Source organism: Macrobrachium rosenbergii, chromosome 16 (genome assembly GCF_040412425.1).
Source record: "Macrobrachium rosenbergii isolate ZJJX-2024 chromosome 16, ASM4041242v1, whole genome shotgun sequence".
NCBI classification, from domain to species: Eukaryota; Metazoa; Arthropoda; class Malacostraca; order Decapoda; family Palaemonidae; genus Macrobrachium; species Macrobrachium rosenbergii.
In genome coordinates, this window is record NC_089756.1 from 60,396,128 (window position 1) to 60,409,829 (window position 13,702).

A 13,702-nucleotide genomic window follows, 5' to 3' on the forward strand; every position below is an offset into this window, starting at 1 on the left:
AGTGACGAAGTTCTGCTGGATGTCTGGTCCACCTTCACGGTCGGGAAATTAGACTCTCTGTGTTTCTCGACAATTTAGCCAGGAACTCCCAAGCTGCCGGAATCTTTTGCTAAAGGCGAGTTTGATGTCCGACCAAGCCAGTCTGCCCCTGAACCGTCTGCCTCATGAAGCTACTGCCGCCTCCCTGCGCAGACGCAGCCCTTTTTCCAGGCTCCTAGCCAAGTCCCTACATGGCTTCAGTCTGACCCATCTTTCGAATTACTGTACAGACTGGAATGTGGTGGAAGTTCGCTCTTCGCAAACGCTTCTATCCGTCACGAGCCTAACAGGCTCGTAAAGAGCTCGATCTGCGGACCTAACCTCTTCCCAGAAGAAGAGGTTACGAACGCTATGTCAGAGGCTACAAGGGCCAACCAGAGTCTGCGCCCGCTGGGGCATCTCACCTACAAACGCAAAGACTCTGAATCTGGCGGTCCTCAGACGCAGAGGAGGCAAGCGCTAGGAGACATAAAAGGCCCCACCAGCAGACGGTAGTCTGCCGCCTCTGTGTCTCGGCAACGGCACAGCCCTCCACTTCAAAAGCCCAACAATATGTGCTGGTCCAACCAGCTATACCCTTGCTGCACCGCATGTTACTTCACCAGCCATAAATCCCACCTACGAGGGCCGGGGTTACTACTGCCCAACATCATATGGGGAAGAGGTGAGGCCTCTCACAGAGGGAAGGCGCACCACCCCAAGGAAACCTGGACGTGGTAGAGGAACAAACCCACTCCTCCCACTGAGAAAACACAGGTAGGTGGCCGCTCTATTGGTTCAGGACCACGACCTTCAGCCTCAGCACAGCATAAAGTGTCCAAAGGTCTGGGTTGGAGTTGACTGTGAACCTCCTCCTCCAACAAGTTTCTTACCAACCACTCCTCATCAATCCTACGGGATTATGTGGCAGAATTGCTCAACAAACGAGCACAAAGAAAGTAAGGCACCTAAAATTTCAAGGCAGGTCATTCACAGTTCCCAAAAAAGCACTCCAGATCAGCAAAGAGGATCCTGGATCTGTCGCGCTTCAACAAATCTCTACACATAAACACACACCTCGCATGCTTACAAATAGCCCAGGTACGGACTCTACTTCCGCTGCGAGCCGCCACCACCATCGATCTTCAGACGCTACTATCACGCCCCGATTGCTGCCGAACTTCCTAGCCCTCGGTTTCAGAATTCGGAATCAAGCCTACTGCTCAAGGTCAAGTGCCCTCTGCCTAAACATTGCCCAGGGTATTCACTCTCAAGCTGGCGGACACGGTAGTTCAAATAACTCCGTCCCGAGGATATCCTAGCAGCATACCTGGACGATTGGATAATTTGGGCAAATTAACAGTTCTGGAGTGTCAGAAGGCGACCATAGTCATCAACTTCCTAGAATCAAGTAGGTTTTCAAATCTGAACAGACAAAGTCCCGCTCTGACTCGGAGTCCCGGTTTCAGTGGCTAGCCTGGGCAGGGATTTGTCTGTCACACTATCCTCCCACCTCCCAAGAGAAAGCGAGCAGCATCTCTCACCAGAAAATTTCAAAAATCAATCGGCATCCCCGCCGATCACAAGAAAGGGTCCCGTCCCTTCAATTTGCCTCAGTGACAGACCTGCTCTTAAAGCAACTCAAAGACATAAACAGAGTGTGGCGGAGTCAAGCCAATGTCAAGCCTAGAGACAAGGTCTCCCATCCTCGAATCTTGAAAACAAGACTGGCGGCCTTGGACCTCAGTCAAGGGCCTCTAAGTCGTTCCGCTCTCAGTTTCCTCCGCACTAGTTGTCCACACATGACGCTTTCCTCAAGCGGGGTTGTGATATTCCCAAAACAAAAAGTACAGGAACGGGTCCACAATGTTTCAGCAGTTCCATATAAACACCTGGGAAGCTATGGCGTTTTTCTGATCTTTAAAGAAAAAATCGTCCCCCAACCGCGATTCATATCAGGTTGGTATTGACAGCGCAGGTAGTTCATTGCATCAACAGGGCGGCTCCAAATCAGTCGAGTAAACCAAGTAATGGTTGCGATCTTTCTCTCCCATGAACAAGCACGCTTCGTACCTGTCAAAGCCACCCACCTTGCGGGGTACGAACGGTGGTGGTGGATTCCCCAAGTTCGCGAACGACTCGCTGGAGACGATGGTCCCTGACACGAATCTTCGATCGACGGCCGCCAGGTTCCTGGTCTCCAAGTGATCTGTTCGCATAGAAAGCAACTTCAAGCTCCTGCCATGTGGCTCCCAATCCTGACCCTCAGGCATACGCCACGGATGCAATGACAACAGATTGGAACAAATGGGAGAAAATTTACCTATTCCTCCAATAAATTTACTGCTGGAAAGTATTACACAAACTCAGGACATTCAAAGGTCAACTAGCCCTAGTAGCTCCCTACTGGCCAAGAGCAATTGGTTTCCTCTTCTTCAGGAACTGGGACTGCATGGAGTCTTCGGATTCCTGGCCCATACTGACCCAGACAGTACAAACTAAGACTAGTTAGCTTCTCAAGAATTCAGAATGCCCCAGCTTTATGGGACTTTATAAATTGCAGCCCAAAAAAGGAGCAAACATTGACCCTGTCAACACTCTATTTCTGAGTCAGATAAAAGAGATTCTACTCTTAGACAATATGATTCAGCAGTCAAAAAATTAGCCTCTAGTGTTTAAACGCCACTATTTAAAATCGCTCGAAGCCCTGAAATTTTCTACCATAGCTGTGGGAAGTGTCATCTCCCCACCTTAACCAATTATATCCTTTTCCTCCTTTCCCCGCCCACTTGCCTCTATTTGCTTTCTGCTGTCCTCCTGCTGATTATGCTCACTGCCTTGCTCCTCTATTGACATGATTTGAACGTTGACTGGAAACTGTAATCTGAAGTGTTACCATAGTGTTTTCTTTGTGTTACTACATTTTATTTGCACCATGCACCTCAGATGTGTATATGCACTGTATGTTTCCAATTACTGTTTGCTAATCTCATGTTTAGTTTAAGTTTCATGCGGTGAAGCCTAAGATTGTATATGCCATTTGAATTGTGCAACACCATTGCACTTATCCAATTTCGTTTTAGTTTTGTACTTTAATGACGTTGAGTGGTTTTGGTCCCTTCCCCGCTGTGCCGGGACCTCCCTGTCTTTCAGTCTTAAGTCTTGATGCATCTTAGGTTTAGTGTTTTTCCCCAAATAGATTCCTCATTAAACGGCTGATTTATGTTTTTCTCTTCAGACAACGCAGCTCTCGTAGTTTGCAGCCCGGCAGATTCTCTGTCACTATTTCACCGGGCCGGACACGGACTGGACCTGCAGTGGATTTGACAAAGGCACCTATTTCTGAGGAAGGTCCCGTGGTCACCTCGTGACCTCCTGACTCACTCTGGCCTCCACCCTTTTTCTGCACATGCCAAGTCTGGGGTTAGTGCTAGCATGGAATGAGTGTAGGTGGCACTGGTGTCGCCTACGGTGTTGAGTGTAGGGCTGTAAACGCTCACCGCTTGTTCCGGGGGTTTGATAAGAGAGATCTTTCGAGTATGTTTCGCAGAGTATTTCACTCACCCTTTCCTTATACCGACGCTCTCCTAGAAGATGCTCGACTGGGGGTAGCAACCCAGCCTTCCTGAAAGCCTTTTCTCTGGTATATCTAGCATTTTATACCTAGAAATTCGTGCTGTAATGGAATTTCACCGGGTGACACGGGACCTTCCTCAGAAATAGATTTTTCCTTTGTCAAAATCCCTTTTTTAATGTCATTAATGAGTTTGTTAACCTTTGGACTAAAATTCTGTTATCAAACTTCAAAAATGTTAATTATCTTTTCATATTGAAAGTTCATTATAATATTTGAGAACACAACTAACTAAGTTTTACCCAACTAAAATTTAAAGAAATGTTAAAATATAAAAAGTTTTAGATGTAACAAATAATATTTCCACAGAATTTAAATATAAAATGTGGAACCTTACTGTCAGACTTCTTAGGTCACATTAATGTTTATATTAATGTTTTTAATGACTCCAACATCATTCAAGGCACTACTGAATACAGTTACAAGCATATGATCAGCGTGAATGCTAAGGCATTAATATGTAAAATATGCCAACAATGGTACTGCAACATCAATGCATCTTTATATGAAAGAATGTCTAGAATCTGTGGGCTCTCAAAAGTTCTAATCTCTAATGATGGAAACTGCATAGCAAGACTATGCATACCTTGCATGAAATATACTGAAGAACTCTGATTTTCAAGAAGACTGATCATGGAATTAAAAACAATAGGAAATATAAAAACCATAAAGATACCAAATTCATGATTAATATACTTACTAATATGCAAATGATCCAAAACAAACTTGTAAAGAGTAAATCAAAGGTGACAAATAAGCAGAAGAATCGACACTGCAGACATACGGCCATTCACTTGCATTCCGGACACATAATCTGTCATCAAGAGTCTCTGTTGAGGCTGCATTTACTCCTCCAAGTCCTCCTAATGAAGAAGTTTTCCTTGGTAAACACATTCAGTAATCCCCTCTTTCAAATTTACATTTTAAGATATCTTCACTAAGTCTGTGAATACAGTACTGTAATTAATAAATTTCCTATAGCTCTCAGTGATATTTAAATAAAAAGTACAGTATATACCTATACTTCATTTTTCATTGCGTAATCAAGCATAGATCATACTGAAAGTTAAACGAGAAGTACAGCAGGTCAAAGACTGCAGATTATTAATCTGGATCTGACTACTACAAACCAAAATGAAAATTCATGATGCATACCACTTATGCTGTACATTTCTCAATTTGTAAAAATTTCAATTAAATAAAAAAGCACTGATCAACAAACAATGCAAAAGATTTCAACAATAACTAATATATACAAAACAAAGTTCATATTTTAGCTGTGCCTCTATTTGCCTCATGCAGATATAGCTTAAACCATTCAAACCAACATTAACTACTGATGGGCAGCCTGGTTGTGACAGCAATTCTTTTGGGTTACTATCACAAATACTGGGAGCTTAGGCCAACAATGGTATGATACCTGAAGATAAGAATCACTGCAGTTTAAAGGTTTCAAGGCTGCTAATGAGTAGTACACATATACATATATAATCACAGCCAAAGACCCTCTTCACCAACAATAGGGCCAGGGAGAGCCAAGAAGTGGCAGCTTGTGACTCAGCAGATAGAACTAAACTATGTCCCACCCAAACCCCCATCCCTAGCTCACAATGATTATTGTATTAATAAATAGTTTACACAGACTACTGAGTTAACATTCTTAACTGTCATAGGTCTGGCCTGAAAGATTTATGACTACATTACATATTATTCAATATTCTGCATCCCTTACAAATCTATTATCTGGATACTTTGAACATGTTAAAGATTGTGACCAAATTTCTTTCAAGGATTTGTTTCCGATGCTTGACTTATGGTGTTGATTGACAGATGTACAATCAACAGATATGTCTGACTGTAAGTGCTGTTCTGCATTCTCCGAATTCAGGCACTGAGTCATACGGGTGTGGCCAATTCAAAGATAGGATACTGCTATACTTCAATGTGATGTTTACTTTGGCATCCTTAGTTCCTTTTATCCCTATGTCTAGGGATCCAACATATTTCAACATTTATACCAGCTTCATATAATTTGTCAACTGAAAACTTAGAAATCTGTTGATCAAAAGGATTAATGGGAATTTGTTTTTAAAGGTCCCTATAACACTTTAGTCACTGAAAATTACAAATTTCTGTTGTGGCATGATTTTAATTATCTTAACTGCTGATCATAATGCCAACAATTCTGCTATGAAAAAGATGCATTACTGGATAAAGAAAACTAGCTTGTTTCATAGACAATATTGCAGCAAATCCTACACCTGACAACCATTTCTACCCATCCATAAAATTGCATAATATGGACCTGCACACCTTGTGTGTTCTATTGCTACCTATCATGTTCAGAAGTAGGCCTATATGCAGAATTTTTTTAATATGCCTGATTCCTCTAGGAGGAAAGAAATCAAACCATATCCATACCTCATGACAAGGGACCTAGTTAGGGGTAATCACTGCCAAGTTAAGGTCAAACTATAGGTACCCAGACAGCCTGACTGATATCAACCTGAAGCAGTCAATTAGGTAATGTCAGGGGCATCTCAAAGAATTCAATGATCACCAAGATGAGATGTCTCCCCTGGATCCTGAGTGTCTGGAGGAAAATTAAGCTGATGGTTACAGTGGAATTGCATACACTGACATCAGCTCCTCCAGGAGAGTGTATCTCTAATGGAAAAACAGAGTTGCTCAAGAAGAATCTCAGTCACAGGATGTAAGAAATCAATTCAAGTCCTCTACAGAGGAAGGGAAAACCAAATCTTCTCCTTTCAAGAGAAGTTCTGTTACCCTTAGAAAAAAACCAATGAATATCATACTTCCTAAGTCCTAAAGCAGGAGAGGGGGGAAATGAGGCTATTGGTGGAGAAAAGGGCTAGTTCTTTAGCACTTCCTGTGACAGGCCATGGGGAATGAATATTGGTCAAACAGACAAAGCAGAGGTGAACCTGGAGTTGTATCTCTGCACTTGCTACTGTACTTAAGCATCTGAATGAGATGACACGAGAATGAGGGGCTGGGTTCTTTCAATGGAGTTCCCCAAGAATAGGAGGCCAGGTGCCTTTCAAGTCTCTGTACCGTAATCTACCCATAGGCCATATTTACCCATTCTGGATCAACTAAGAACCAGGACGAGGAAAAAATAAGGTAACAAGTTTTCATACATTAAGATACCTCTTTGAAAGAAAGAACAAGAAACCTAACAAAAAGGGACATTGGCAGTTGGAGTAATAAAAGAAGAATCTCAACCTACTCTGTTCTCTGCAATCCTTCCCTCCCTCCTCTTTCCATTTATGAGTCGAGATTCAGGAAGCAGGATGAAGTATTAAGCAAGGAAATCACACATCCTAGGGAGCAGGAAGGGGTGACTCCAAAAGTAGGCAACAGATCACATGGAAGTTACCTGAAACATACCTTAACCTTGAAGAGGGATAAGGTGAGCTCCATGAGTGACTTACTCTTGAAGGATAAATGACTTCATCAAACAATGACATGAGAAGGAAAACTAGCGTCAGCAGACCTCCAAACCAATGCAAACTGGGGATGGGAAGCAGGAGGCAAAACATGTTCCCTGCTGACAATGAATGCAAAGTCTTGTCTTATCTGAGGGTCAAGCCTCCTAATTCAGTCTGGGCTTACACCAAGCGCAGGAGTAAGCTCATGCTCATGAATGTCACAACTGGGGGTGTCTGGGGAAGAGCAAGCACTACCTTCCATCCCACAAGGTAAGTATGGAGATGAAAAGAATCAAGGTCAGTTTTTCTTTCGAGAGATTAATCAGGGGAGTTTAGAGCAAGCCCATGACCTAATCAGTTTACTCCACCCATAGTCATATACATCTGCAATCGATGCCTAGGTCAACCAATGTCTCTCGGAAGACTGAGCAGGTGACTGCACACAAGCAGATTCATATCCAGGGACTGGCCATGAGGAAGCTCATGACTGATCGCATTGCTTGGTCATGGACAGTTCCCCCTGCAATTCATGTCTGGGTTGATTCTCATTATCTAACAAGACCAAGTAGGTGGCCAGGGGATTGATTACAAGAAAGCTACCAAACCAATCCATCCATTCATCCACAGGCACTTATGACAAGAAATCAACATCCACCCAACACTTACTTCTAATGGGCTCTTCCTCCCACACATCTGCCAGTCTGGAGGCATGGAAGATGAAGGAAAAGAGGAGATGAGGAGAATGAAAGGGTAGAGGAAGGGCACTGTGCTTCTCCAACCTCTCATAACCACACTCCTTCCCACTCTCTTTCTCCCAGGCCCACCATGGATGGAGTTGAGAGTTGAAGCAAAGATCCCAAAAGGGACACTAGCTGCAAAATGAGCTGCCAGTGCAGCAACAGCGAGAGTAAAGGAGCAACAAGGCTATCAACCACAGTGGTCATAGAAGATGGAGAGCAACTACCAAAGCAGAAGCATCCACTGAGACTTAAGGTGTCCAGCTCCAAGCCAAGGCCAGGTGCTCAAGGAGGGTAATAGGCGATGAATCTTCCAATAATTCAAGAGAGGTCCTTGGTGGCTCCAACAATTGCAGTCCATGAGTTGACAGTTGAGGTTTGACAGTCAAAGCAGGCATACCAGTCCACTATCACACGTCCTGTCCCAAAAGCACTGAGGAAAGACACCAATGAAGACTGAGTTAGTAGAAAAACAAATCTCAAGAGTCAAAATCAGGTCACAAGTATTGCTGTGTGAAACCATAGTAAGCATACAAAGCGTAACACAAGGTGAAGAGGTCATTGCTTTAGTGGCATGATCTACATATTTATGATGTTGATGACCATACGAGTTGAAATTAACATAATTCTAGTGTCATTATGCTATCATGTTTTTAAAACAAGTATTATTACTGTATATACCATTCATATTATGCTGTGTACTTATATCCTATACTTATTATTACAAGCATTGGGATGAAAAAAATAATGACTGTAAAGTTGCCTGTCCACCATTTTATTTTATGTGTCCCTTCCTTCATGTAAGTCAGAGATGAAGATCATAGTTACCTTGAGAAAGATTTATATATAATAATTTTACATATGAGCTTTGTATAATTTTGCTCTGACCTCACTTCTCTGTAGACAAACTCAAAACCATTCCAGCATTTACTTGAATCCTGACAGATATTTCTTAAATATGAATCATCTACCACATGCTACTATTCAAGTAAATTTACCAATATGGGTACTGTATTACCAGTTTAGTCTCTTGGTATTAGCCAATGAGTGGCCAGGGACCATGCCGCCTGCAACATGTGATGGGGCTTGGTCATGAGCAGGTGTAAGCTGATGTCAATGTAAAAGGTTGAGCCCATCCCTCCTATAATACCCCAAGTGTCACAAGGAACAGGTGCCACTAACTGATCAGCAAAATAACTGATACTAAGCAAGGGATGGTGTTGTAACAAACATTGCAAATGGAGCTTCTTACAAGGAAGTGTTCCTATGGGATCTTGTAGAGCACAGTATTGTAACTAGGCTGGCTACTTATTCCAGCCTCAGTCCCCAAAAAGAGAAAGGCATATTATAGTTCATTCCCTGAAAGGAGAGAAACTTATTCCAGTCCCAGTCCCTGAAAGGTGAAAGTCTGGTGTTCCTTCTATGGGAGACAGACCTCGTCAAAGAATCCTGATGGACTCCCCAAGAGGAGAAACTCCACACATTCACTATCTTAGTGGCCTGTAGGTTGGGACAGATGGGAAAAACAAAGAGGGACATGAAAAATAATCCCTAGATGGAAACGGTGAAGGCCCAGTGGACAATAGGTAAAACAACTGCGGGCCCAAATTATGATAAAAAAAAAAAAAGCTTTTGACCAAGGGCAAGATTCTTTAGGGAACTGAAGAACAGAACTTGGTGAGGGGTATGAAAACCAAAGCAGAAGGGATTATGTATGTTTGCCATAATCACTGCTTGCAGATGTCAGACCAGGAATGCAGGGGCTCAGCATGTGCTATAATTATTGCCCTGGAAGTCAGACAAGGAACACAGAGGCTCAGCCGTATGAACACTTCTTGAGCTTGACAGAACCAAGTAGGGTTAGGAGAGAAGATCCTTTGGAAAACTGAGGGGAAAACCGAACATGAGCTCATGCCTGGAAAAGGATGTTCCACAAGTCATCACTCACCTTTCAGCTCTTCACCAACATCCTCTGTCAAAATATCACCTACAAGGACAAAGGTGAACAGCAGCCAGTGATGGACAGTTCCAGACTGTGCAAAGATTCTAAACAGTCTCACAGAAAGTAACAACCATTTGCAACTAACTTCACTTAAGGTTTCTCACAGGGCTTCAATTCAAAAGACCAGCATCTATTCTACAGGAAACCCAAAGCAGCAGTATTAAAGTAGTTTAACCAGACCACTGAGCTGACTTTCAGCTCTCATAGGGCAGGCCCGAAGGATTAGAATAAAATACCAGGTCTAGGCCTGAGGACAAGCACTGGGACCCAGTAGGACATTCAGTACGATGATGAATGAATTAAAATGAAATTAAAAGCTGCACATAGGTACATATTCTCATACTGTAACACATACACACAATAAATACATTTACTCATGCTTCCACACTAAAAAGATACATTAAAATTCATAATAAGTAAGTAATATTTAAAATAAAAATTTAATTCGACAAATGCTATAAGGGTTTTCAGGCTCTTATTATTTAATCATTTTTATATTTTATTAATTAAACCACAGCTCTCATGAACAACAAAATCGGAACGACTGAAAATGTTAACGGTTCTGACAAAATTTCCCTCACTGATTTATTTGCAAAGTTGACAGTCGCTATTGGTCATACTTTGGATACTCACATAACACATGTCTGACCATTATTATCACCTTGCACTTTGAACACTCGGGAGCCGGGCCACATGGGCTGCTCATCAACCCTTAAACGCCGAGCCTCTATTTACAAAAGTGTCTGTCGTATGCCGGCGGCGTTCAGGAGTTAGCGCCGAAGCGGAAAAAAAGTTTTTTTAAAAAAATCACAGCACGCTTAGTTTTTAAGATTAAGAGTTCATTTTTCGCTCCTTTTTTGTCATTGCCTGAAGTTTAGTATGCAACCATCAGAAATGAAAAAATATCATTATCATATAAAAATATTGAAATATATGACAGCGCAAAAAAAAATTTCATATATAATTGTATACAAATCGTGCCGTGAGCAAAACGGTTAAAGCTAACGAAAATTTTTTTTTCTTTGTATTGTACACTAAATTGTGATGATTTTGGTATATAACAAATTGTAAAACGATCAAAACAACACAGAGAAAATATTATCACAAAATGATGCATGAATTAGTAACGCGGACGTAAAAAAAAGTTTTTTTCAAAAATTCACCATATATCGAAATATTGTGCTAGAGACTTCCCGTTTGTTGCAAAATGAAGGTAAATGATTGAATATTACTCGAATGTAAGATTTTTAGCTTACAATTGCGTTTTTCGACCATTTCGGTCGAGTTAAAGTTGACCGAAGGTTGAAATTTTGGCACATGGTGATTTATATGAAAATACAGTAATACTTCGATCTTACACGATTCGAGTTACGCGAATTCACACACACACAAACTTTTCACTGGAACCTAACTAATGGGCATACGTGACTTTTTCACAGACATACGAAATTCTCGAGAAACCCTGCAGAAGTGGGTGTTTAATTTTTGAAGTAATTTACAAGTTTTCATGCTTTTATGTGTAAAATCTGTATGAAAAATGCATTTCATTCTTTTATTTGTAAAATGTGTATGAAAAATGCATTTCATGCTTTTGTGTAAAATCTGTATGAAAAATGCATTTCATGTTTTAATGTGCAAAATCTCTATGACAAATGCATTTCATGCTTTCATGTTTAAAATCTCTATGAAAAATGCATTTCATGCTTTCATGTGTAAAATCTGTATCGAAAATGTATTATTTTTATTTTTTACATGCATAAATATGATGCAAAGGTAATTTCAGCACATTCACTTAGTGTACTTTTACAAGATGTGATACCCATTTGCAAAGTTACTGCACTTCTCAAAGATGATACCCCTGCAGAAAATGCTTGTTTAATGTTTGAAGTACATTTATAAGTTTTCATGCTTTTAACTGTAAAATCGATATGGGGAAATTTATATTTATATTTCTGTACATAAATATCATACAAGTATTATGTCCATTTGCAAAGTCTTTGTCACAAGGACTTTACATGACCTTGAGATGAGGTTGTTCAGTCGCGCTCATTTGATAAAATGAATTGGTTAATGTAATATCAGAGATGTAACTAAGAGTTGTATAAGTGTCATTCTTTGAAAATTACTCTGTTCACCTCTGAGAAAAGTGCTGGTGCAATCTGTATGTGCATGTAATTACAGCACGTTCAGTTAGTATACTTTTACAAGATGTAATACCCTTAGTTACTGCATTTTTCAAAGATGATACCCTGTAGAAAGTGTGTTTAATTTTTAAGTTTTCGTGTTTTTAGGTGTAAAATCAGAATGGACAATTTGTATTTATATATTTTGCATAAATACGATACAAAAGCAGTACAGTTACTTTATTACAGTATCTCTCTCTCTCTCTCTCTCTCTCTCTCTCTCTCTCTCTCTCTCTCTCTCTCTCTCTCTCTCTCTCTCATTCGTCATTACCTGTACAGTATATAATTTTAAATTGATTGAATTTTACCTGTACTGTACTACCTTCTACTGAACATTATGTACATGTTTTCGATATTTTATGGAATTGTACTTTTGTTGACTGACACGACGTTTTTGCCTAGTGACGCAAAGAAAACAGCTTTTACTCTAAGTGACAAAGAAAACGGCATCCCATGAATTAGGGAAACATTAGTAAACGTTCGCACCTACTGTAAATGCGCTATTATGAAACTGTGCAGTACCCAATTTTTATGTCAACCATTTACTGTTTTCCTTTTTAAGGGTAATAAGCTAAATTTTAAACAAAATTACACTAACTTTAGTTCATTTAAAAGTTAGCTTAATACTTTGTAAGCATATTTAGTACTTAAACTTTGGAAATAAACATTTATTACTATTTTTAAAGACCATGCCAAACTTACGCGAAAATTCACCTTGCACGAGGGGCTCCGGAACCTAACCTCGCGTAATTTCGAGGTATGACTGTATTTCAAAACTGATAAAAGCTACAACCATGAGTTATTTTTTGTTGTATTCTACATGAAACTGCGCACATTTTCATATATAAAACTTTATGTAACGACTAATATAAAATGGTGCAAACATTGCGACAAAGTGACAAAAGAATTTCTGAGATGTTCGGCCGAGTTACTGCACGCAGACGTAAGGAAAAAGTTTTTTTTTCAAGAATTCACCATAAATCGAAATATTGTGCTAGAGACTTCCAGTTTGTTGCAAAATGAAGGTACATGATTGAATATTACTAGAATGTAAGAGTTTTAGCTTGCAATTGCGTTTTTTTTACCATTTCGGTCGAGTTAAAGTTGACCAAAGGTTGAAATTTTGACACTTATCATGATTTATATGAAAATATTTCAAAACTGATAAAAGCTACAACCATGAGTTATTTTCTGTTGTATTCTACATGAAATTGCACACATTTTCATATATAAAACTTTATGTAACGACTAATATAAAACGGTGCAAACATTACGACAAAGTGACGAAAGAATTTCCGAGATGTTCGGCCGAGTTACCGCGCATGGACGTAAGGGAAAAGTTTTTCAAAAATTCACCATAAATCGAAATATTGTGCTAGAGACTTCCAATTTGTTGCAAAATGAAGGTACATGATTGAATATTACTAGAATGTAAGAGTTTTAGCTTACAATTGCGTTTTTCGACCATTTCTGTCGAGTTAAAGTTGACCAAAGGTTGAAATTTTGGCACTTATCGTGATTTATATGAAAATATTTCAAAACTGATAAATGCTACAACCATGGGTTGTTTTTTGTTGTATTTTACATGAAATTGCACACATTTTCATATATAAAACTTTATGTAACGGCTAATATAAAACGGTGCAAACATTATGACAAAATGATGAAAGAATTTC

At 40.1% G+C, this 13,702-nt stretch overlaps 1 protein-coding gene across 1 annotated transcript in view; it reads right to left on the reverse strand.

The window, feature by feature from the left end:
- Positions 1–13,702, reverse strand: part of Start1 (Steroidogenic acute regulatory protein-like) — a 437,354-nt gene that overhangs the window by 325,880 nt on the left and 97,772 nt on the right. The window contains 2 exon segments of the mRNA XM_067119201.1: positions 4,353–4,422; positions 4,424–4,515. Coding sequence (XP_066975302.1) covers positions 4,353–4,422; positions 4,424–4,497 — 144 coding nt within the window. The 5' untranslated portion in view covers positions 4,498–4,515.